Genomic DNA, 21936 nt, shown 5'->3' on the forward strand with positions numbered 1-21936 from the left:
GGCACGTGATGTTCAGAAAATGTATTCCCACCAAAACTGCCGGTGAATGAGCACATCAATTTACAAAAATACTCATCATAAACGTTGACAAAATACATAACAATTATTTAAAGAATTATAGATGCACTACTCCTTGATGCAACCGCAGTGCCAGATTTTAAAATAGCTTTACGGAGAAAGCACATTTTTCAATATTTGGGGTACATGGCTCGCCATCAAAGCAAGCTATAAAGACACCTGCCAAGTTCTGGGGTCAACTAAACTCAGAATTAGTATTATAAATATTCTCTTACCTTTGCTGATTTTCGTCAGAATGCACTCCCAGGACTGCTACTTCCACAAGAAATGTTATTTTTGTTCGAAATAATCCATATTTATGTCCAAATACCTCCGTTTTGTTTGTGCGTTCAGATCACTATCCAAAGGCATAATGCGCTAGCGTAATTCGAGACACAAAAAGTAAAAATGTTCCATTACCGTTCGTAGAAACATGTCAAACGTTGTTTACAATCAATCTTTAGGGTATTTTTAACGTAAAAATGCGATAATATTCCAACTCGGACAATAGCGTATTCATTCCCTGTGGCTCAGTTGGTAGAGCATGGTGTTTGCAATGCCAGCATGGTGTGTGCAACGCCAGGGTTGTGGGTTCGATTCCCACGGGGGGCCAGTACAAAAAAAATGCATAAAATGAAATGTATGCATTCACTACTGTAAGTTGCTCTGGATAAGAGCTTCTGCTAAATGACTAAAATGTAAATGTAAAATTCCAGGAAAAAAAGAAGGAACGGCGCACTCGCGGGCTCGCGCATCATCAAGCCCTTTGTCCTCAGGCAGTCCACTCATTGACTGAGCTACTATTCTCTGCCCAGTAACAGGAGAAGGATGAAAAAACTTTCTGAAGGCTGTTCATGGAAGCCTTAGGAAGTGCAACGTGACTCCACAGACACTGTAGTTTCGATAGGGATTCAAAAGAACTACAATTCTCAGATTTCCCACTTCCTGGTTGGATTTTTCTCAGGTTTTTGCCTGCCATATGAGTTCTGTTATACTCACAGACATCATTCAAACAGTTTTAGAAACTTCAGAGTGTTTTCTATCCAAATCTACTAATAATATGCACATTCTAGTTTCTGGGCCCGAGTAGTAGGCAGTTTAATTTGGGTACGTTTTTCATCCGGCCGTGAAAATACTGCCCCCTATACCTTAACAGGTCCGTTACCATTGGCCTCATGGTGAAATCTCTGAATGGTTTCCTTCCTTTCAGTCAACTGAGTTAGGAAGGTCGCCTGTATCTTTGTAGTGACTGGGTGTATTGCTACACCATCCAAAGTGTAATGAATAACTTCACCATGCTCAAAGGGATATTCAATGTTGCTTTTTTTACCCATCTATCGATAGGTGCCCTTCATTGCGAGCTGTCTGAAAATCTCCCTGGTCTTTGTGGTTGAATCTGTGTTTGAAATTCACTGCTCGACTGAGGGGCCTTACAGATAATTGTATGATTCGGGTACAGAGATGAGCTAGTCATTCCAAAATCATGTTAAGCACTATTACTGCACACAGAGTGAACAACATTTTACTCCAGAAGTTATTTAGGCTTGCCATAACAAAGGGGTTGAATACTTATTGACTCATACATTTCAGCTTATTATTTTTAATTAAATTGTCAACATTTCTAAAAACATAATTCCCTCTTGACATTATGGGGTATTGTGTGTAGGCGGGTGACACAAAATGTAAACAATATTAAATTCAGGCTGTAACATAAGAAAATGTGGAAAAAGTCAAGGGGTATGAATACGTTCTGAAGACAAGTATTCAGGTAGATCAATGTTCATCCCCCACAATCCTCTGCTGACTCAGCCACAGGAGAATGCCCAATGTGATTAAATAGATTCATTGTCATGTATTTGGGGGCTGGGGGCTGGATGAATGGAGTGAAGCATGGAGGGATGAGGGGAGGGGTGGGAGAGATAATTGATGGAAACGCTGAAGGACTCTCAGATTGGTGTCAAGAGGTTGAAGGCAAAATAATCGTTCCTCTGGGTTCACCACAGATAGAGGATGTTTGAGCAGGAGGAGGATCAGAAACACATTTCACCTGATCAGTTAAACTCCTCAGTGTGACATGCAATGGTGGTATGGTGGTTGTAATCTCATCTTGAACCTTCTCGTAACACAGAAAGTAGAGGATTTCTTTTTACATGCATGGGTTTAGCTTTTGCCCAGTAGTTTATCTTTCTAGGTCCCAGGTGAAAGGAATATGTTAAAATAGCTGTAGTCTAACGTTTAGGTCTGGGCTTTCCTTGTAACACATTTTGCATGGATCTGTAAAAAGCACTTCTGAAATCTGTCTCCAGTACTTATTTGAGCTTTTCTCTGTGAATTTCCCTCAGAACCGAATGATCTGACTATCGTAATTTTCTCTGTGTTCTACCTTCAGACCTGAACGAGGCCATCCCAGAGACAGAGCTGCTGGACAACAGCATACAGAAGGGGCGTGCCCAGCTGTCCGTCAAAGCCAGGAGGCACCGCCCCTCTCGCTCTCGCTTCCGAGACAGCATCAGCTCCACAGAGGGAGATGACAGTCTGGAGAGGAAGGTGAGTGACAGGCATGAGAGCCAATCAATCGATGACATGGACTCTCAAAGGGACAGGCACACCCACAAGACACATTCCTTTGTAGTCTGATGATGACCTTGTAGCATGTGATAACAAAAGGCAAGGGCCTCGCTTCCAGACAAACTAAACACCTTCTTTGCCCGCTTTGAGGATAATACAGCGCCACCGTCACGGCCCGCTAACAAGGACTGTGCCCCAACCCCCGAAGTGGAGATGTTGTTTCCTACCTTCACCACCTGGGTCTCAACCCCGCCCTGTGCATTTGGGTCCTGGACTTTCTGACCGGCCGTCCCCAGGTGGTGAAGGTAGGAAACAACATCTCCGGCTTCGCTGACCCTCAACGCTGGGGCCCCACAAGCGTGCGCGCTCAGCCCCCTCCTGTACTCCCTGTTCACCCATGACTGCGTGGCCATGCGCGCCTCCAACTCAATCATCAAGTTTGCAGACGACACAACAGTAGTGGGCTTGATTACCAACAACGACGAGACAGTCTACATGGAGGAGGTGAGGGCACTTGGAGTGTGGTGTCAGGAAAACAACCTCTCACTCAACGTCAACAAAACAAAGGAGATGATCGTGGACTTCAGGAAACAGCAGAGGGAGCACCCCTCCCTATCCACATCGAAGGGACAGTAGTGGAGAAGGTAGAAAGTTTCAAGTTCCTCGGAGTACACATCACAGACAAACTGAAATGGTCCACCCACACAGACAGTGTGGTCAAGAAGGCGCAACAGCGCCTATTCAACCTCAGGAGGCTGAAGAAATATGGCTTGTCACATAAAACCCTCACGAACTTTTACAGATGCAAAATCGAGAGCATCCTGTCAGGCTGTATCACTGCTTGGTACAGCAACTGCACCTCCCTCAACCGCAAGGCTCTCCAGAGGGTGGTGCGGTCTGCACAACGTATCACCGGGGGCAAACTACCTGCCCTCCAAGACACCTACAGCACCCGATGCCAAAAAGATCAAGGACAACAACCACACGAGTCACTGCCTGTTCACCCCGCTACCATCCAGAAGGCGAGGTCAGTACAGGTGCATCAAAGCTTGGACCGAGAGACTGAAAAACAGCTTCTCTCAAGGCCATCAGACTGCTAAACAGCAATCACTAACTCAGAGAGGCCGCTGCCTACATAGACTCAAATCACTGGCCACTTTAATAAATGTATCACTAGTCACTTTAATAATGTTAACATATCTTACATTACTCATCTCATATGTATATACTGTACCTTATACCATCTATTGCACCTTGCCTATGCCACTCGGCCATCACTCATCCATAAATGTATATGTACATATTTTTATTCCATCCCTTTAGATTTGTGTGTATTAGGTAATTGTTGGGAATTGTTAGATTACTTGTTAGATATTAATGCATTGCTGGAACTAGAAGCACAAGCATTTCGCTACACTCGCATTAACATCTGCTAACCATGTGTATGGGACCAATAGAATTTGATTTGTATAGATATTTGTATAGACAGCACCAAGGGAGACTTTAGTTATTTATTAAGCATTTTATGTGGTCACTATACCATAATACTGCACACATGTAGCTAAGTAACATAGCAACTAGCGCTCTATAACTAACAGCACTGTGCATGCCTATACACGTGAGTAGATCCTGATTGGTTGATAAACAAACCTTGACTCAATCAGGCATTGAATCATGTTTCACTGCTTCATTTGACAATCCGATTTTATGGGTTGAATTCTTTAGATTCAAACCCATTTAGTTGTAGATGGTAAAAGACCGTGCAACCATCCATATGAATTCCGTTTCTTAGTCCTAGAACTCAGTTCAGATGATATGGAGATTATCAGAAGAGAGAATGTCTCCATGGCCTAGGCTATTTTGGAGGGCATTGGAGAGTGTGCCTCGCTCTCTTCATATCTGTTGTTTGGTCATTTTTTTGACTATTTTCTCTCACTAGAGTTGGGGTCAATTCAAATTGCATTCCAGCCCAATCAGGCATTTCATTGGACTGGCACTCAATTTGAAAAGTACCGTACTACAGTTATGAGCATTTTCCCATTCAAATTTCATGTCCAATTATTCCTTACTATACAGGAGATGGAATGGAATTGACCCAAACTCATATGTCCCTAATTGTGTTCATGAGTGGGTGCGTGCATGTATTTATATATATGTAAGCGCATGTTTGTGTGCGTGCATGTATGTGTGTCTGTCTGTGTGTGTGTGTGTGTGTGTGTGTGCATATGTGTGTCTGGGTGGGTGTGCTTATTGTTTGTCTCAGTCAGTTCCCATTTAAACATGTTGTGGTGTTTCTGAATCTTTGTGCCATAGTGTCTGGACAGCCCATTGCACTCCGTCCGTTCCCCCCTCCACTCCACCCTGCGAGGAGGCTCCTCCCCTTCGCCTGATTCGCTCCTCTCCTCGTCCTCCCCTTGTCCCACCTTACAGAGCCCCGTCTTCTCCTTCGACACCTCCTCCTTACGGCGCTCCCCGGAGGAGGGCGGGACCGGGTCACTAGCCCCTCGGGGGCGGTACCGCCAGCTGACAAATGCCACGTCTCAGGAGGCCCTGGTGACCACGCCCAACAGCTCTCCCTCCAAGTCGTGTCCCAGTTCGGACTGCTCGCCTGTTTACATTCGACGAGCACGACGCCCAGACAGTGAGGGTAAGAGAGGCAGCCATTCGCGTTGGGCAAGAAAATCCTCATCCTAGTTATTACAGTCCAAATCCCCACACTAAGAATTAAATGCCCTGTGATATTAACTTTGGTATATTAAGCCTAAGAGGCAAAGCACACACACAGCAATTAAGTGGATTATTGGCTAAGCCATAAATGTATTGATACACAACCACCATTACTGCCATACCATTAAGGCCACACCAACATGTTGGTAATGGTGAGTTAATGTATCAAAAAATGCTTTGTCTAACCATTAATGTGCCAATTGCCAGTTTCATTGTTTCTCAGTGTTAGTTTCAGAAAACAGTCGAGACACAAGCCCGGCCGACCCCGGCAACAACAGCCTTATCTTCGACAAGAAGACCAAGAGGAGGTTCTTGGACCTGGGGTAAGTGCTCAATATTGAGACATTTAAACTGTTTACATTGTGAACACATTGTAAATTGGTCAGTTTCAAAACTGGTGCTTTCTGTTGATTTTAACCCACTGTTTTGTTGTTCTTCTGAAGGGTCACATTGAGACGCTCCTATGTGAGAGTCAGAAAAGACAAGTCAAACAGACTGTCAATGGGAAGCCGGTGAGTCCATGGGAAGCCATTTTGGCTCTGTCCCTTTGTTTCAATACAGGAGGCAAAATGTTGGCTGTATTAGACCTAGTTAGCACATGAGAGGCATAATTTTGTCTCTTTCAGTTAGCATATTGAATATCTCTCTTTCACTGCACAGGGAGTCATCTGAGAGCCCGTCCAGGTCCTCTGGCTCGTTCGTGCCTTTCTCCTGGTTCACTGACAGCGCCAGGGGCTCTGTGTCCTCCGGGGCAACCCCGCCCTGCTCCCCCAAACTGGTCTCACAGGACTGCAGCCCCCGCAAGTCCAACTCTCAGGTAACTCACATCCACAATAAGATATAGACACATCCAGATACCATATTTAGGTCAGACTGCGCTATTGTGTTACTACTACCATTGTCCACTTTGTGTTTTTATCATTATCAGAGGCCTCATGTGTTTATGTTAGCATTAGCATATAGGCTAGTCTTCATTTCATGTCTGTCATTGAGATTTCTGCCACGTCTGACAACGAAAATGATGAAAATGGACAGAAGGCCGTGTGCTGTTATGGTTCTGGATGGCCAGATAGTTAGCAACAATCACAAGAAACTGTCATGTGGTGAATCGTAAGTGGCTCGTTTCAGCTCGTTTAAACTTGTTCTTGATACCATGTCTTGTTTTGAGATGTTTTGACTGTCACCTCTATGCTAATATGGGGGGAAAAAATGCTAGATAGCTAGCTAACCAACAACTGTAATGATGTATTTGAGAGATAAGTGCTCATTGTGTAACTGTAATTATGTTTTCAAGAAACATTGGAGCCAAAATATAGTTTACATGTTGTCAACAATCTAGGCCAACACCTGTTTTTCCCCATACTGTAGTTGTGCATGCGTCGGTTTTGTTGCTAATCAACCAACCCGTCTATACATTCCACAGTTTAAATAACCGAGAAAAGGATGCTGCTGTTACCTTTGGAGATATGCCAAATGCTTTTAACAAATCTTTTCAAATGAATTGCCAAGAAAGTGAAAACTTTCACCCACTGGGTCTGAGCTTCAAATGCACATCAAATGAAAACAGTCAACAGATGAGAGAAGCAGACACCAGAGATATAACACTGCTATAAACAGTCTTGCGTAGATGCGACTAGCATCGTCAAGTTCGTCATCCTTCATAAGCCTCTCTCCCTCTCTCCCCCCTCCATCTCTCTCCCACCCTCACTATCCATCCATCTCTCCCTCTCGCATGTACGCGCGTACACACACACACACACACACACACACACACACACACACACACACACACACACACATACACATATATATATATATATATATATATCAATTTTATATATATATATATATCAATTTTATATATATATATATATAAAATTGATCTGAAGAGGCCCATAGTGTGACAGCTCCTGTGGAGAGTCAGGGGATTGAAACCCAATTAGGAAACAAGGCGAGTTTTCCTCTGAGTCCAAGAGGGTGCTGCTATTCGACATTTATTGACAAGCATGGCTACATTTACACAGAGGGGAAATCGATGGCATTTTGTACGGCACAATGTCACATACTCGTGTCAAATCGACAGATGACTTCAGGAGTTAAAACAAGAACATAGCTTCGATGCAAGAGTCTTCAGTTGATAGATCCGATTGACCACGTTGAGGAATTTTGGTGTTGTCTTCCTCTTACATGTTTTGGTACATGCGCATCTATTGGATGGAAAACATAGCTTAATATACAGACGAAAGAGGCTGAGGCACAGGGTTATAGTGGTTGTCCGTTCAATACCCAGGAAGGCAGACATATGCCTCCCACTGACTTTGCACCAGCTAATTAAAGCCTCTGCCAAAGGCCTAAGTATTTCTAAGGGAAATAGATTATATTTCAGAAGCTTGTGGGCCAATGGCTGTTTAGCTAAGTGGCACAGAAAGGACTGGTAGGAAATATGCAGGCGTCCGATCACACCGTTGATGTAACAAAACAAGGTGTGCGTTCCATATGAAAGTTTTTTTTACATTTATTTCACTGTCAAACGTATAGTTAAGAGCATGCCTGGCTCTTTGAGCTTCATAGCTTTTCTGCTTATGTGCACAATTTGCTTTTATAAATCAAAGGTGTTTATAAGCCGTTGTCAGCACAACAAATATGATATTTTACATATTGAGGTATAGCTCTTCCACAGATGATGACATTCTTTCTGCTAATATGTTCGTGTGTAGCCTGTCCATATCCTTGCCATGAAAACATATAACCAGTAGGTACATGCACAGGACACCTAACAATACATATATTTCTTGTTGGATGGCTCTCTTTGCACACTTTTGCAGTTGTACACAGAAATCCCATGATGCAATCGATGCTGTTGATTTACTCACCTTGGAGACTTGACCGCTGCGATGATTTTAGCTAACCACAACGACAATGTCAAGACAACTAGATTACCGTTTAACAAAAGTAGGAAAGTAGCAGAACATATTTCCAGTTAGTGGCTAATAAATGTTCTAATGCCCATGTTTACATATGCTTTAAAACATATTTTAACTTTTGAAATAACCAATGGCAGTTCGGTGACTTCATGAATATAGCCCTCTATGGGAGAATACACCCATCCACCCCTCTCAGCTTCACTTGGTTTGATCCATTCTGAGTCAAAACCCTCCCAATTATTGGGGCAGGGGGAGTGTTTATACTCTCTAACACCTGCACCATGACACATCTAAAAGCCCCAGTAGCAACATGTTGGGATCATGGGCCCGTCCCAAATAGCACCTTTATTTCCCATAAAGTGCAATACTTTTGACTGCGGGTCAAAAGTTGTGAACTTTATAGGGACTAGAGTGCCATTTAGAACAGAGCTCCATGGGGTTTAATAGTGAGGAGTAGCTATGCAAAGCATCCCAGATGCACTTAGTCACTAGCATAGAGGCTGGAGCCCTTCGCTCTGCATCGCAATTAAAGCTGCAGCTTCCCTTTGACAGCAGAGAAGGCCAATAAATTTCTACCACTGTGTGCCTGTCCAGCTGGGATAATAGCTCTAGTATGCGTCCCAAATGGCAACCTATTCACTACATAGTCCACTACTTTTGAACAGAGCCCTATGGGCCCTGGTCAAAAATCAGTGGTATAAAGTACTTAAGTAAAAATACTTGAAAGTACTACTTAAGTAGTTTTTGGGGTATCTGTACTGACTCACTAAACACAAATGCATTGTTTGTGAATGATGTTGTGAGTGTGCCCCTGGCTAAACATAAATAAAATAAAAATGATTTACAGTTACATTTACTTTTGATACTTAAGTATATTTAAAACCAAATACTTTTACACTTTTGCTCAAGTAGTATTTTACTGGGTGACTTTCACTTTTACTTGAATCATTTTCTAATAAGGTGTCTTTATTTTTTCTCAAGTATGACAATTGGGTACTTTTTCACCACTGTCAAAAGTAGTGCACTATATTGCCATTTGGGACGTAGCCCTAATAAGGCTGGTGTCTGGAGAGCAGGCAGATACCCATGACTTTGCCTTCCTCCTCTGCACTGGAGATTTGGACCTCTGAACTGTGGCTCTCAAGGGGACTGTCAAGGGCCGTTATAGGGCTGTGTGTCTGTGTGACTTTTTTGTGTGCATTTATATGTGTTTGGAGGGGCATCATTTGAGAGGGCAATTAATAAAAAATATGTTTCTGTATTTTTTTTAAAGTGTTACTGCTGTGACCAAACATTTTATCTTTCTAAGCTTAAACTGTTTGAAAGTAAGGTTTACGAACAATGCATTAATATCCTTCTAATGTCAGATGTAATTGATCTTGAACTGGACAAATCAATCAATCCAATACTGTTTGACCACAGTGGTCACAGTCAATGAAAATATCACTGTGCACTTGTACTTAATCCCAATGTGTCAAAGAATACTGGAAACAATGCGGAGAAAACGGTATTCCTTTATCATGGTTGGATAATTTCTCTCCTCTCTCTCCTCTCCCTCTCTCTCCTCTCCAGGAGTCTGCCCTGAGTGATGAGTTCTCTCCGCCCCCCCGTAGTCCCCCCCACGCCTCCAGTGGGACCACAGCCGACTCGTCCTCCCGCTCCTCACAACGCTACCAGACCCTCTCCCAGTCTTCAGACGAGGTAAAGGGCTTCCTAATGCAGTGGTGGTGGTAGTGGGCATTCTCGGCGTAGGACTAAATGGATCTAAACTCGATTTCAGTTCTCAAATCTCTAATAGCGTACCAAGAAAACTCTGAATTATTCTCTAGTAAAATGTGTACCATTACCTGAAATAACCCCAACTGGACATCCTGTAGTTATGTCTTCTTGGTTACCGGTGGCAACTAGCTTACACTATACTATAGCACACACATCATTCAATTTGAAATTCTAAGCAGTTCACTTAAATCCATAACAGTAGAAGTGTAGAGTGTGTGGTCCTGGTGTTTTCAAAGCCTGAAGCTGTGTTCAAATACCCATACTAACATATTGTATACTATATACTTAATGAGTATATACTACATACTATAAGTTCATTTTAGTATACTGTAAACGAACAGTATGCTTTCAGTTGAGCATACTCACTCTTCGCATGTATACCGGAAGTTGATGCTGTTGCTATGCAACCTCTTGCTAGCTAGTTAGCATAACAATTTACTAGTTAGACATTATGACTTCGGGTGTGTTCTTAAATTCAGAGCGTTGTCAGATTGTCCGTTTTATAAATTCTGAGCGTTTCGCTCTCGGAGCGCACACTGGACGCTCGGGCTGAGGAGTAGGGTTGATTTGAGAATTCTGACCTTACAATGACAGTCAAGCACCCCAGCTAACATTGGCTAGCTTGCTAGCTACTTGCAGACACAAATGAGACCACTCTGACCAATTTACTCACCTTAGCAGAGCTGGTTAGGCAGTTTTCATGTTACCCAGAGCGTTGGTGACTGTAACTATTGGCAACAATTTAATTACGCTTTTTTGCCGACATTTACTGACACTGGCCATATTCAACAGGTGTTGAGCCTCGTAAATTCATTATTCTGCGCTCTGGAACTCTTAGACAAGAGTGCTCTGAAATCGGAGCACATAGCCAGAGCAAATTTACGAAAGCACCCGAATATCCATGGAGTAATCAAGTCAATAAACGTTGGGTAGTTAGCCTATAGTTAATATACTGGCAAGTTTGATGTATAAGTAGCCGACTAACGTTACTGCTGTAATAATACGCTATGTGAATTGTAAGGACAGCGTAGCTAATGTAACAGTGTAGGTTCCGTCCCTCTCTTCGCCCCAACCTGGGCTCCTTGCACACATCAACAACTGACACCCACCGAAGCATCGTTACCCATCGCGCCACAAGAGCCACGGCCCTTGCAACGCAAGGGGAAACCCTACTTCAAGTCTCAGAGCGAGTGATGTCACTGATTGAAATGCTATTAGCGCGCACCACCGCTAACTAACTAGCCATTTCACATCGGTTACACTAACAAATTGTCAGCCAATCTAACGTGTAAGGTAACTTATTTGAAAAGTCATTACTTATTACATTGCTCAACATTTTCTTAACATTTGTCATAATTAGTTAAAGCAATGAATATGTATCCGCTCCCGTTGTACTTTGACTGCAATTGACTGCAATTTTTTTCGACTGCAATTTCTTTCAAATTTGGAAACTATGTGAAGCCACGCCCATTTCATGAAGAATTGTATTATGGGCCCTAAAGTTCGGAAATAGTGTCCTCTGCTTGTATACTTCATATTGTGGTGAATTTAGTACGACATCCGGGAACTTTTGGCATGCTAACTAAATGCATACTATGACCAATAAGCATACTATATACTCAATTCAAGTCACAAATAGTGTGGTTAGTGTGAGTATTTGAACACACCTCGAGTATGGCGAGTGCTCTGCGACTTCAAAAACACTCCCTGGCCAGATGCTGTCAGACACGGCTGCACAGTGATTAGGGAATCAATTACCTCCGGTAAACTAGCTCTCTCTCCCACCACATCTGATTTAGCTCAGCATGTTGGATGGGATATTGGGTTTTCAGAGGGGCTTATGACTCTCTCCCTCTCATCTCCTTAAGCTGCCATTACAGAAGGATGCAGGATGCACGTCAGACCTGGGTACAGATAGTATTTGTTTTCTTTCGAGTACTTTAATTGCACTTGATTGTGTGGCGCATGTCTGGCGCAAAGGAACCAATGGAATAGTCTCAAAAGTGCGAACCTTGCCCGTCTGGCTCTCATCCGGCTCCATCCTCTTCTATCACCCTGAGTTAATTTTAGCAGCACTTCACTTGTTCCTGTGCTTCACTGCCGGCAGAGAGACACTGAGAACACCTCAGTGCCTGGCAGACAGAGATAGCCAACCTGACAGGACCATGCTAGCCACCAGGCTTCCAACACCACCAGACCAGGGGTTAGATCAGTTAAACAGTGTTGTTTGTGTGCGCGCGTGCGTACATGTGTGTGACACAAGGGGGTCTAGACTATAGAGGCATTGTAATTGTCACTGCAACCTAAAGAGCAATATCAGTGGGTGTAATAAGGCAGAACGTTAGCTCTGTCACTGCACTGAGAGGGGTAAGGCTACCTTGTTTTGTGCTATTCATGACCACCAGGGGGCAGATGAACATGCTCTTCAGACTGCTACCTCAAAAAAAGCTATTTTTCCTATTAGGGAGCTGAAACAATGCAATTGTACGGAATAACTGAATATCTTGGGCAACCTTCCTTTCAGCCTGTTGACGAGCCACTGTGCCTAGTGTCGTCATGGAGCACCCAGCAGGTGTGCCAGTGGCTGAAGGGGTTGAACATGGAGCAGTACATCTCAGAGTTCACTGCCAGGGACATCGACGGGGAGCAGCTCCTCCTGATGGATGGCACCAAGCTCAAGGTGAGAATGGTTCAGGGAAGGAGACGAGGGAGAGGAGGAGAGGAGTGGGGAGGGTAGAAGGAAGGGGACTAAATTCAAGGAGGAGAGGCAAGGAGGGGGAGCAGAGGAGATGAGGGTAAATGGATGGAGAGGGTCAGAGAATGGAGAGGCGAGGAAGAAGTGCGGATGGAGGAGAGGAAGGATGGCAGATGGATGGAGAAAATGGTAGTGGAGGAGAGGAAAAAAGAGGAAGGGCATATGGGTATGAGTGGGCTGACGAGAACAGATGGTGAAAGGGGAGAAGCGGAAGAGAGGTGACGACGAGATTAGAGGATAAGGTAATGGAGAGGGATGAGAGGAGGTGAGTGCATATAGGATCAAAGTAAAACAGAGTATCTCTGACTCAAATTGAGCCAGTCAAAAACAAACATATTAACACCCACCTACAACAATTTACAGATGGTCTCTTTAAGTATGATCTCACTGCCCTCTGCTGGTGAGTGACCACTTCCATGCCACCTGTGAACTACACTGAACAAACATATAAACCCAACATGGAACAATTTCAAAGATTTTACTGAGTTACAGTTCATATAAGGAAATCCGTCAATTGAAATAAATTCATTAGGCCCCGATCTATGGATTTCACATGACTGAATACAGATATGCATCTGTTGGTCACAGGTACCTTAACAAAGGTAACGACGTGGACCAGAAAAACAGTCAGTATCTGGTGTGACCACCATTTACCTCATGTAGCTTGACACTTAGACACGTAGTTGATCAGGCTGTTGATTGTGGCCTTTGGGATGTGTGTCTGACTTCTCTTCAATGGCTGTGCAAAGCTGCTGGATATTGGCGGGAACTGAAGCATGCTGTCGCACACGTTGATCTGGAGCATCCCAAACATGCTCAATGGGTGACATGTCTGGTGAGTATGCAGGCCATGGAAGAACTCCAGAAATGATCAGCTTGCAGGAATTGTTTACAGATCCTTGCGATATGGGGCAGTCATCATGCTGAAACATGAGGTGATGGCGGTGGATGAATGGCATGACAATGGGCCTCAGGATGTCATCACTGTATCTCTGTGCATTCAAATTACCATCTATAAAATGCAATTGTATTCGTTGTCCGTAGCTTATGCCTGCCCGTACTATAACCCCACCGCCATCATGGGGCAGTCTGTTCACAACATTGACATCCGCAAACTACTCGCCCACACGGCGCCATATACACTGTCGGCCATTTGCCCAGTACAGTCTAAACTGGTATTAATTCGTGAGGAGCACACTTCTCCAGCGTGCCAGTGGCCATCATAGGTGAGCATTTGCCCACTGAAGTCAGTTAGGATGCCGAACTGCGGTCAGGTCAAGACCCTGGTGAGGACGAAGAGCACGCACATGAGCTTTCCTGAGACGGTTTCTGACAGTTTGTGTAGAAATTCTTTGGTTGTGCAAACACACAGTTTCATCAGCTGTCCAAGTGGCTGGTCTCCGAGGATCCCGCAGGTGAAGAAGCCGGATGTGGAGGTCCTGGGCTGGCTTGTTTACACGTGATCTGCAGTTGTGAGTCTGGTTGGATTTACTGCCAAATTCTCTAAAACAACATGGCTTATAGTAGAGAAATTAACATGCAATAGCTCTGGTAGACATTCCTGCAGTCAGCATGCCAATTGCACACACCCTCAAAATTTGAGACATCTGTGGCATTGTGTTGTGTGACAAAACTGCTCATTTTAGAGTGGCCTTTTATTTCTCCTAGCACAAGGTGCACCTGTGTAATTATGCTGTTTAATCAGCTTCTTGGTATGCCGCACCTGTCAGGTGGATGGTTTATCTTGCCAAAGCATAAATGCTCACTAACAGGGATGTCAACAAATTTGTGCACAACATTTGAGAAAATAAGCTGAAGATTTCTGGGATCTTTCATTTCAGCTCATGAAACATGTTCAGCGTATGTACTAGGCCTAACTCCCAAACTACATGTCAAGGGTTGTGTGTCTGTTTCTCTGTTTCTCTGTCTGTTTACATTAATTGGGAGTTGAAGCCTAAGGCAAATCTCTGTGTGTACATATAGTTATATTATATTCACACCACTGGAGGCTACTGAGGGGAGGACGGCTCATAATAATGTCTAGAATGGAGAAAATGGAATGGCGTCAAATACATGGAAACCATGTGTTTGATGTATTTGATGCATTTCATCTACTCCGGCTCCAGCCATTACCACTTGCCCGTCCTCCCCATTTCAGATGCCACCAACCTCCTGTGGCACACTTTCACACTCTTTCACATTCTTTCACACTCTTTCACACTCTTTCACACTCTTTCACACTCTTTCACACTCTTTCACACTCTTTCACACTCTTCACATATGCTGTGCTTCTCTGTTTATTATCTATCCTGATTGCCTAGCCACTTTTACCCCTACCTACATGCACCGGTGGAAAAAGTACCCAATTGTCGTACTTGAGTATAAGTATAGATATCTTAATAGAAAGTTACTCAAGTGAAAGTCACCCAGTAAAATACTACTTGAGTAAAAGTATAAAAGTATTTGGTTTTAAAAATACGTAAGTATCAAAAGATAAAGTATAAATCATTTAAAATTCCTTATATTAATCAAAACAAAATGTATTTGTCACATGCACCCAATAAAACCAGTGCAGATCTTACCGTGAAATGCTTACTTACAAACCCTTAAAACCAACAATGCAGTTAAGAAATATAAGGTTAAGAAAATATTTACTCAATAAACTAAAGTAACACAATAAAATAACAATAACGAGGCTACAGTGTGTATATATAGGGGGTACAGTCAATGTGTTGGGGAACAGGTTAGTTGAGGTAATTGAGGTAAAATGTAGGTAAGGGTAAAGGGGCAAAGCAGACAGCACCATTTTCTTGTTTTAAAATGTATGGATAGCCAGTGGCACACTCTAACACTCAGACATTATTTACAAAAGATGCATTTGTGTTTTTGTCAGTCTGCCAGAGGCAGTAGGGATGACCACGTGTTATCTTGATGAGTTCATGAATTTGACCATATCCCTGTCCTGCTAAGCATTCACAATGTAACAAGTACTTTAGGTTGTCAGGGAAAATGTATGGAGTAAAACCTACAATATTTTCTTTAGGAATGTAGTGCAGTAAAAGTAGTCAAAAATATAAATAGTAAAGTACAGATCAGATACCCCAAAAAACTACTTAAGTAGTACTTTAAAGTATTTTTACAGAAGTACTTTACACCAAAGCCTACATTCACAAACTCAGCAAAAAAAGAAACGTCCCTTTTTCAGGACCCTGTCTTTCAAAGATAATTCGTAAAAATCCAAATAACTTCACAGATGTTCATTGTAAAGGGTTTAACACTGTTTCCCATGCTTGTTCAATGAACCATAAACAATTAATGAGCATGCAGCTGCGGAACGGTCGTTAAGACACTAACAGCTTACAGATGGTAGGCAATTAAGGTCACAATTATGAAAACTTAGGACAATAATGAGGCCTTTCTACTGACTCTGAAGAACACCAAAAGAAAGATGCCCAGGGTCCCTGCTCATCTGCGTGAACGTGCCTTAGGCATGCTGCAAGGAGGCATGAGGACTGCAGATGTGGCCGTACAGAGACGCCTAAGACAGTGCTACAGGGAGACAGGACGGCCACTGATCATCCTCGCAGCGGCAGACCACGTGAAACACCTGCACAGGATCGGTACATCCGAACATCACACCTGCGGGACAGGTACAGGATGGCAACAACAACTGCCCGAGTTACACCAGGAACGCACAATCCCTCCATCAGTGCTCAGACTGTCCACAATAGGCTGAGAGAGGCTGGACTGAGGGCTTGTAGGCCTGTTGTAAGGCAGGTCCTCACCAGACATCACCGGCAACAACGTTGCCTATGGGCACAAACCCACCGTCGCTGGACCAGACAGGACTGGCAAAAAGCGCTCTTCACTGACGAGTCGCGGTTTTGTCTCACCAGGGGTGATGGTTGGATTTGCGTTTATCGTCCAAGGAATGAGCGTTACACCGAGGCCTGTACTCTGGAGCGGGATCGATTTGGAGGTGGAGGGTCTGTCATGGTCTGGGGCGGTGTGTCACAGCATCATCGGACTGAGCTTGTTGTCATTGCAGGCAATCTCAACGCTGTGCGTTACAGGGAAGACATCCTCCTCCCTCATGTGGTACCCTTCTTGCAGGCTCATCCTGACATGACCCTCCAGCCTGACAATGCCACCAGCCATACTGCTCGTTCTGTGCATGATTTCCTGCAAGACAGGAATGTCAGTGTTCTGCCATGGCCAGCGAAGAGCCAGGATCTCAATCCCATTGAGCATGTCTGGGACCTGTTGGATCAGAGGGTGAGGGCTAGGGCCATTCCCCCCAGAAATGTCTGGGAACTTGCAGGTGCCTTGGTGGAAGAGTAGGGTAACATCTCACAGCATGAACTGGCAAATCTGGTGCAGTCCATGAGGAGGAGATGCACTGCAGTACTTAATTTTGCCCCCCCCCTTGTTCAGGGGCATATTATTCAATTTCTGTTAGTCACACGTCTGTGGAACTTGTTCAGTTTGTCTGTTGTTGAATCTTATGTTCATACAAACATTTACACATGTTAAGTTTGCTGAAAATGAACACAGTTGACAGTGAGAGGATGTTTCTTTCTTTTTTTTGCTGAGTTTACATACATCAATTACCTCCTACCTAATTACCAGAGCATACCACCCTGCATCCCACTGCTGGCTTGCTTCTGAAGTTGAGCAAGGTTGGTCTTGGGTGGTCTCTGGATGGGAGACCAGATGCTGCTGGCAATGGTGTTGGATGGCCAGTAGGAGGCACCCTTTCATCTGGTCTTATATATATATATATATATATATATATATATATATATATATATATATATATATATATATATATATATATATATATATATATATATATATATATATATATATATATATATATATATATATATATATACTGCTCAAAAAAATAAAGGGAACACTTAAACAACACATCCTAGATCTGAATGAAAGAAATAATCTTATTAAATACTTCTTTCTTTAGATAGTTGAATGTGCTGACAACAAAATCACACAAAAATAATCAATGGAAATGCAATTTATCAACCCATGGAGGTCTGGATTTGGAGTCACACTCAAAATTAAAGTGGAAAACCACACTACAGGCTGATCCAACTTTGATGTAATGTCCTTAAAACAAGTCAAAATGAGGCTCAGTAGTGTGTGTGGCCTCCACGTGCCTGTATGACCTCCCTACAACGCCTGGGCATGCTCCTGATGAGGTGGCGGATGGTCTCCTGAGGGATCTCCTCCCAGACCTGGACTAAAGGATCCGCCAACTCCTGGACAGTCTGTGGTGCAACGTGGCGTTGGTGGATGGAGCGAGACATGATGTCCCAGATGTCCTCAATTGGATTCAGGTTTAGGGAACGGGCGGGCCAGTCCATAGCATCAATGCCTTCCTCTTGCAGGAACTGCTGACACACTCCAGCCACATGAGGTCTAGCATTGTCTTGCATTAGGAGGAACCCAGGGCCAACCGCACCAGCATACGGTCTCACAAGGGGTCTGAGGATCTCATCTCGGTACCTAATGGCAGTCAGGCTACCTCTGGCGAGCACATGGAGGGCTGTGCGGCCCCCCAAAGAAATGCCACCCCACACCATGACTGACCCACCGCCAAACCGGTCATGCTGGAGGATGTTGCAGGCAGCAGAACGTTCTCCACGGCGTCTCCAGACTCTGTCACGTCTGTCACATGTGCTCAGTGTGAACCTGCTTTCATCTGTGAAGAGCACAGGGCGCCAGTGGCGAATTTGCCAATCTTGGTGTTCTCTGGCAAATGCCAAACGTCCTGCACGGTGTTGGACTGTAAGCACAACCCCCACCTGTGGACGCCGGACCCTCATACCACCCTCATGGAGTCTGTTTCTGACCGTTTGAGCAGACACATGCACATTTGTGGCCTGCTGGAGGTCATTTTGCAGGGCTCTGGCAGTGCTCCTCCTGCTCCTCCTTGCACAAAGGCGGAGGTAGCGGTCCTGCTGCTGGGTTGTTGCCCTCCTACGGCCTCCTCCACGTCTCCTGATGTACTGGCCTGTCTCCTGGTAGCGCCTCCATGCTCTGGACACTACGCTGACAGACACAGCAAACCTTCTTGCCACAGCTCGCATTGATGTGCCATCCTGGATGAGCTGCACTACCTGAGCCACTTGTTTGGGTTGTAGACTCCGTCTCATGCTACCACTAGAGTGAAAGCACCGCCAGCATTCAAAAGTGACCAAAACATCAGCCAGGAAGCATAGGAACTGAGAAGTGGTCTGTGGTCACCACCTGCAGAACCACTCCTTTATTGGGGTTGTCTTGCTAATTGCCTATAATTTCCACCTGTTGTCTATTCCATTTGCACAACAGCATGTGAAATTTATTGTCAATCAGTGTTGCTTCCTAAGTGGACAGTTTGATTTCACAGAAGTGTGATTGACTTGGAGTTACATTGTGTTGTTTAAGTGTTCCCTTTATTTTTTTGAGCAGTATATATATGGTCCCATGTGGCTCAGTTGGTGGAGCATGGTGTTTGCAATGCCAGGGTTGTGGGTTCGATTCCCACAGGGGACCAGTACGGAAAATAAAATGTATGAAATGTATGCAATTCACTACTGTAAGTCACTCTGGATAAGAGCGTCTGCTAAATGACTAAAATGTTTTAAAAAAAATATATATATATATATATATATATATATATATATCCCAATGCCCCAGGGCAGACATTGCCCTGTGTACTGTAGGGTGCTGTCTTTTGAATGGGACGTTAAAGGGCTGTCCTTTAACCACGGTGTTAACCACGGTGTCCTGGCTAAATTCCCAATCTGGCCCTTTTACCATCACGGTCAACTAATCATACCCAGTTTACAGTTGGCTATTCCCCAGGTTGTTGATGTAAATGAGAATGTGTTCTCAGTCAACTTACCTGGTAAAATAACGGTTAAATAAATACATCTGCACATTGTCTTGGTACCAGTGCACCTTGTATAGCCTCATTATTTTATTGTGAACTATTATATAGGGTGACCATACGTCCTCTTTTTCCCGGACATGTCCTCTTTTTTGAAAACTAAAATATGGTCACCCTATATTATAGCTAACTACCTTTTTTTCATTTAACAAAATGTTCTTCCTATTTAACTCTGCATTGTTGGTTAAGGGCTTGTAAGTAAGCATTTCACGGTAAAGTCTACACCTGTTTTATTCGGCGCATATGACAAAACAAATTTGATGTTTTATTATATTTTATTCTCAGGGTTTGGGAGTGAACAGTTCGACGGACCGCAGTGCACTGAAAAGGCGGATCAAAGACATTCACACAGCAGCGGAAAAGGAGCGCAAGGCCCTGGACAAACTGGAACGCCAGAAAGAGAAACAGCGCAAAAAGGAACAGGAACTACGCAAGCTAAACACAAGCTAGACATAACCACCAGATGGCGCTAAATTACCACAGAAATACTCCTGACTAGAAACTGGTGCTGGTGCACCATCTCCAACTTTCCCATTATCATGATAGCATTGATGCTAAGTGGAGTTTTGTGCAAACCGTTGGAATTTGCACATAGACTTTTGTACTGTACCTCCGGTTTGGATGTGAGGCTTTGAACCCTGTGATGGGCGGGACAGTGTGTTGTCTATCACTGACACATGATCAATAACAGAATGAAAGCTCCATTATCATCTTGTCAAACGGCTTTATTTTAGACCAAGAACGGAACCCAAAGTGGGCATGTGAGAGGTGGGTCGCGAGTTATGAGAATACATCTACAATCACACACTATTTATTCTTAATTTGGGTAGTTGGGGGACAATTTGGGTCACGGTGGGACTGTCAAATTCTAATTTGGGTCCAGAGGTGAAAAAGCTTAAGAACCCCTGTTTGAGACCAATCACTCAGTGGTTGACGCAACATGATAGGTCCCGCCCATATTGGGGTTCAGATGTCTCATTCTTCCTGGCTATGACAAATGTGTTCTTCTTTGTCAATCAGTAAGGTAATCCACCCTTGTGGATAATGACTAATATTTTGTTACTCGAAATGAATGTGTGTTATATGTGACTTCTACACACATTCAATGCATTGACCAAGTCATACTTTTCCCAGTACTCGCATACAGTACATTCTAGCAAATTACACACTATCAAAACCTAACCCATGGTCTGAGTTATTATAGAAATAATACAATTACAGAAATTAGCATTTATTTATTTTACAAAGAATATAATCACAGAATTTTGATTTTTTTATTTTTTTAATCTCATAACCGCAAGCCAGTAACACCCAACCACATTCATATTGTAGTATGCATCAATACTCTGTAAGCCACTGTCAGTGGACAGGAGTTAAACTTGAAGTAACATGAAGATTTGTCCAGGACATTGTCAAGATAAGATGCTGATGAGACAGATGTGATTTTTGAGCATATTTATAAATACTGTATGTTTGTGGTGTACGTGCATGTTTGTGATGTACGATATACTGTCTGTTTATGTGTGTGTAAGTGTGCATATGTGCTATCTGAGGTAATTTCTTTGGTAATGACTGTATGGGGATGGGACTGGCTCTCCTGAAAGGAGTCTTCTGAGCTGGACACTTTAGAATTCTGGGTGTTGTCAATCTTCTGTCTCTACTCCCACGTTGCACCAATCGTCATCTTAGACGTTTTGAATCCTGCTGGAACAAGACAAGAAAGACACATCGATCCGCTTAGGAGGATTCAGGGTCCCGTATACTATCCAAACATACTATCCAAACATATTATCCAATCCGTATTCCCATTTTGCCCAGTTTTCATACTGAATTCTTGGACTGGTTTGTGGTCAGAAGAATCAGTGACATGGACATTAGCTCCAGGTTTTACACATACATGGTCCTTAGGACTCGTTTCTTGATTTCCGTCCTCCCATGATGCGGTTGCTTCATTTATGTTCAACTCCTGTGTCAAATGGAAATATGTATTAAATATGTTTTAAAATGCAGAATGCATGTCAGCACTCCCAAACTTCTGCTGCTTCTGGTCTCTCATCTATGGTCTCAGTTCAACATCCTGATTCACACTCGGTTCGTACAACTGATATGCAACGCATCTGATACATCGGGGGTGTGGTTAGAACCCTAACCCAACTCAAAATAACAATTTAGTC

The 21936-nt window shown here is 43.5% G+C and overlaps 1 protein-coding gene across 3 annotated transcripts in view; it reads left to right on the top strand.

The window, feature by feature from the left end:
- The window catches only part of LOC115197263 (sterile alpha motif domain-containing protein 14), a 36824-nt gene extending 15053 nt beyond the window's left edge, over nt 1-21771 (top strand). For 2 of the 3 annotated variants that reach the window (XM_029758646.1, XM_029758639.1), the window contains 8 exons: nt 2447-2604; nt 4939-5272; nt 5576-5675; nt 5796-5864; nt 6013-6169; nt 9849-9977; nt 12580-12735; nt 20048-21771. In XM_029758646.1, coding sequence (XP_029614506.1) covers nt 2447-2604; nt 4939-5272; nt 5576-5675; nt 5796-5864; nt 6013-6169; nt 9849-9977; nt 12580-12735; nt 20048-20212 — 1268 coding nt within the window. In that variant the 3' untranslated portion in view covers nt 20213-21771. The remainder of the gene's footprint in view (nt 1-2446; nt 2605-4938; nt 5273-5575; nt 5676-5795; nt 5865-6012; nt 6170-9848; nt 9978-12579; nt 12736-20047) is intronic. The other variant, XM_029758655.1, reaches the window with a different exon arrangement.
- Nucleotides 21772-21936: the final 165 nt, after the last annotated feature.

The sequence above is a fragment of the Salmo trutta genome, chromosome 1 (genome assembly GCF_901001165.1).
Source record: "Salmo trutta chromosome 1, fSalTru1.1, whole genome shotgun sequence".
NCBI lineage: Eukaryota > Metazoa > Chordata > Actinopteri > Salmoniformes > Salmonidae > Salmo > Salmo trutta.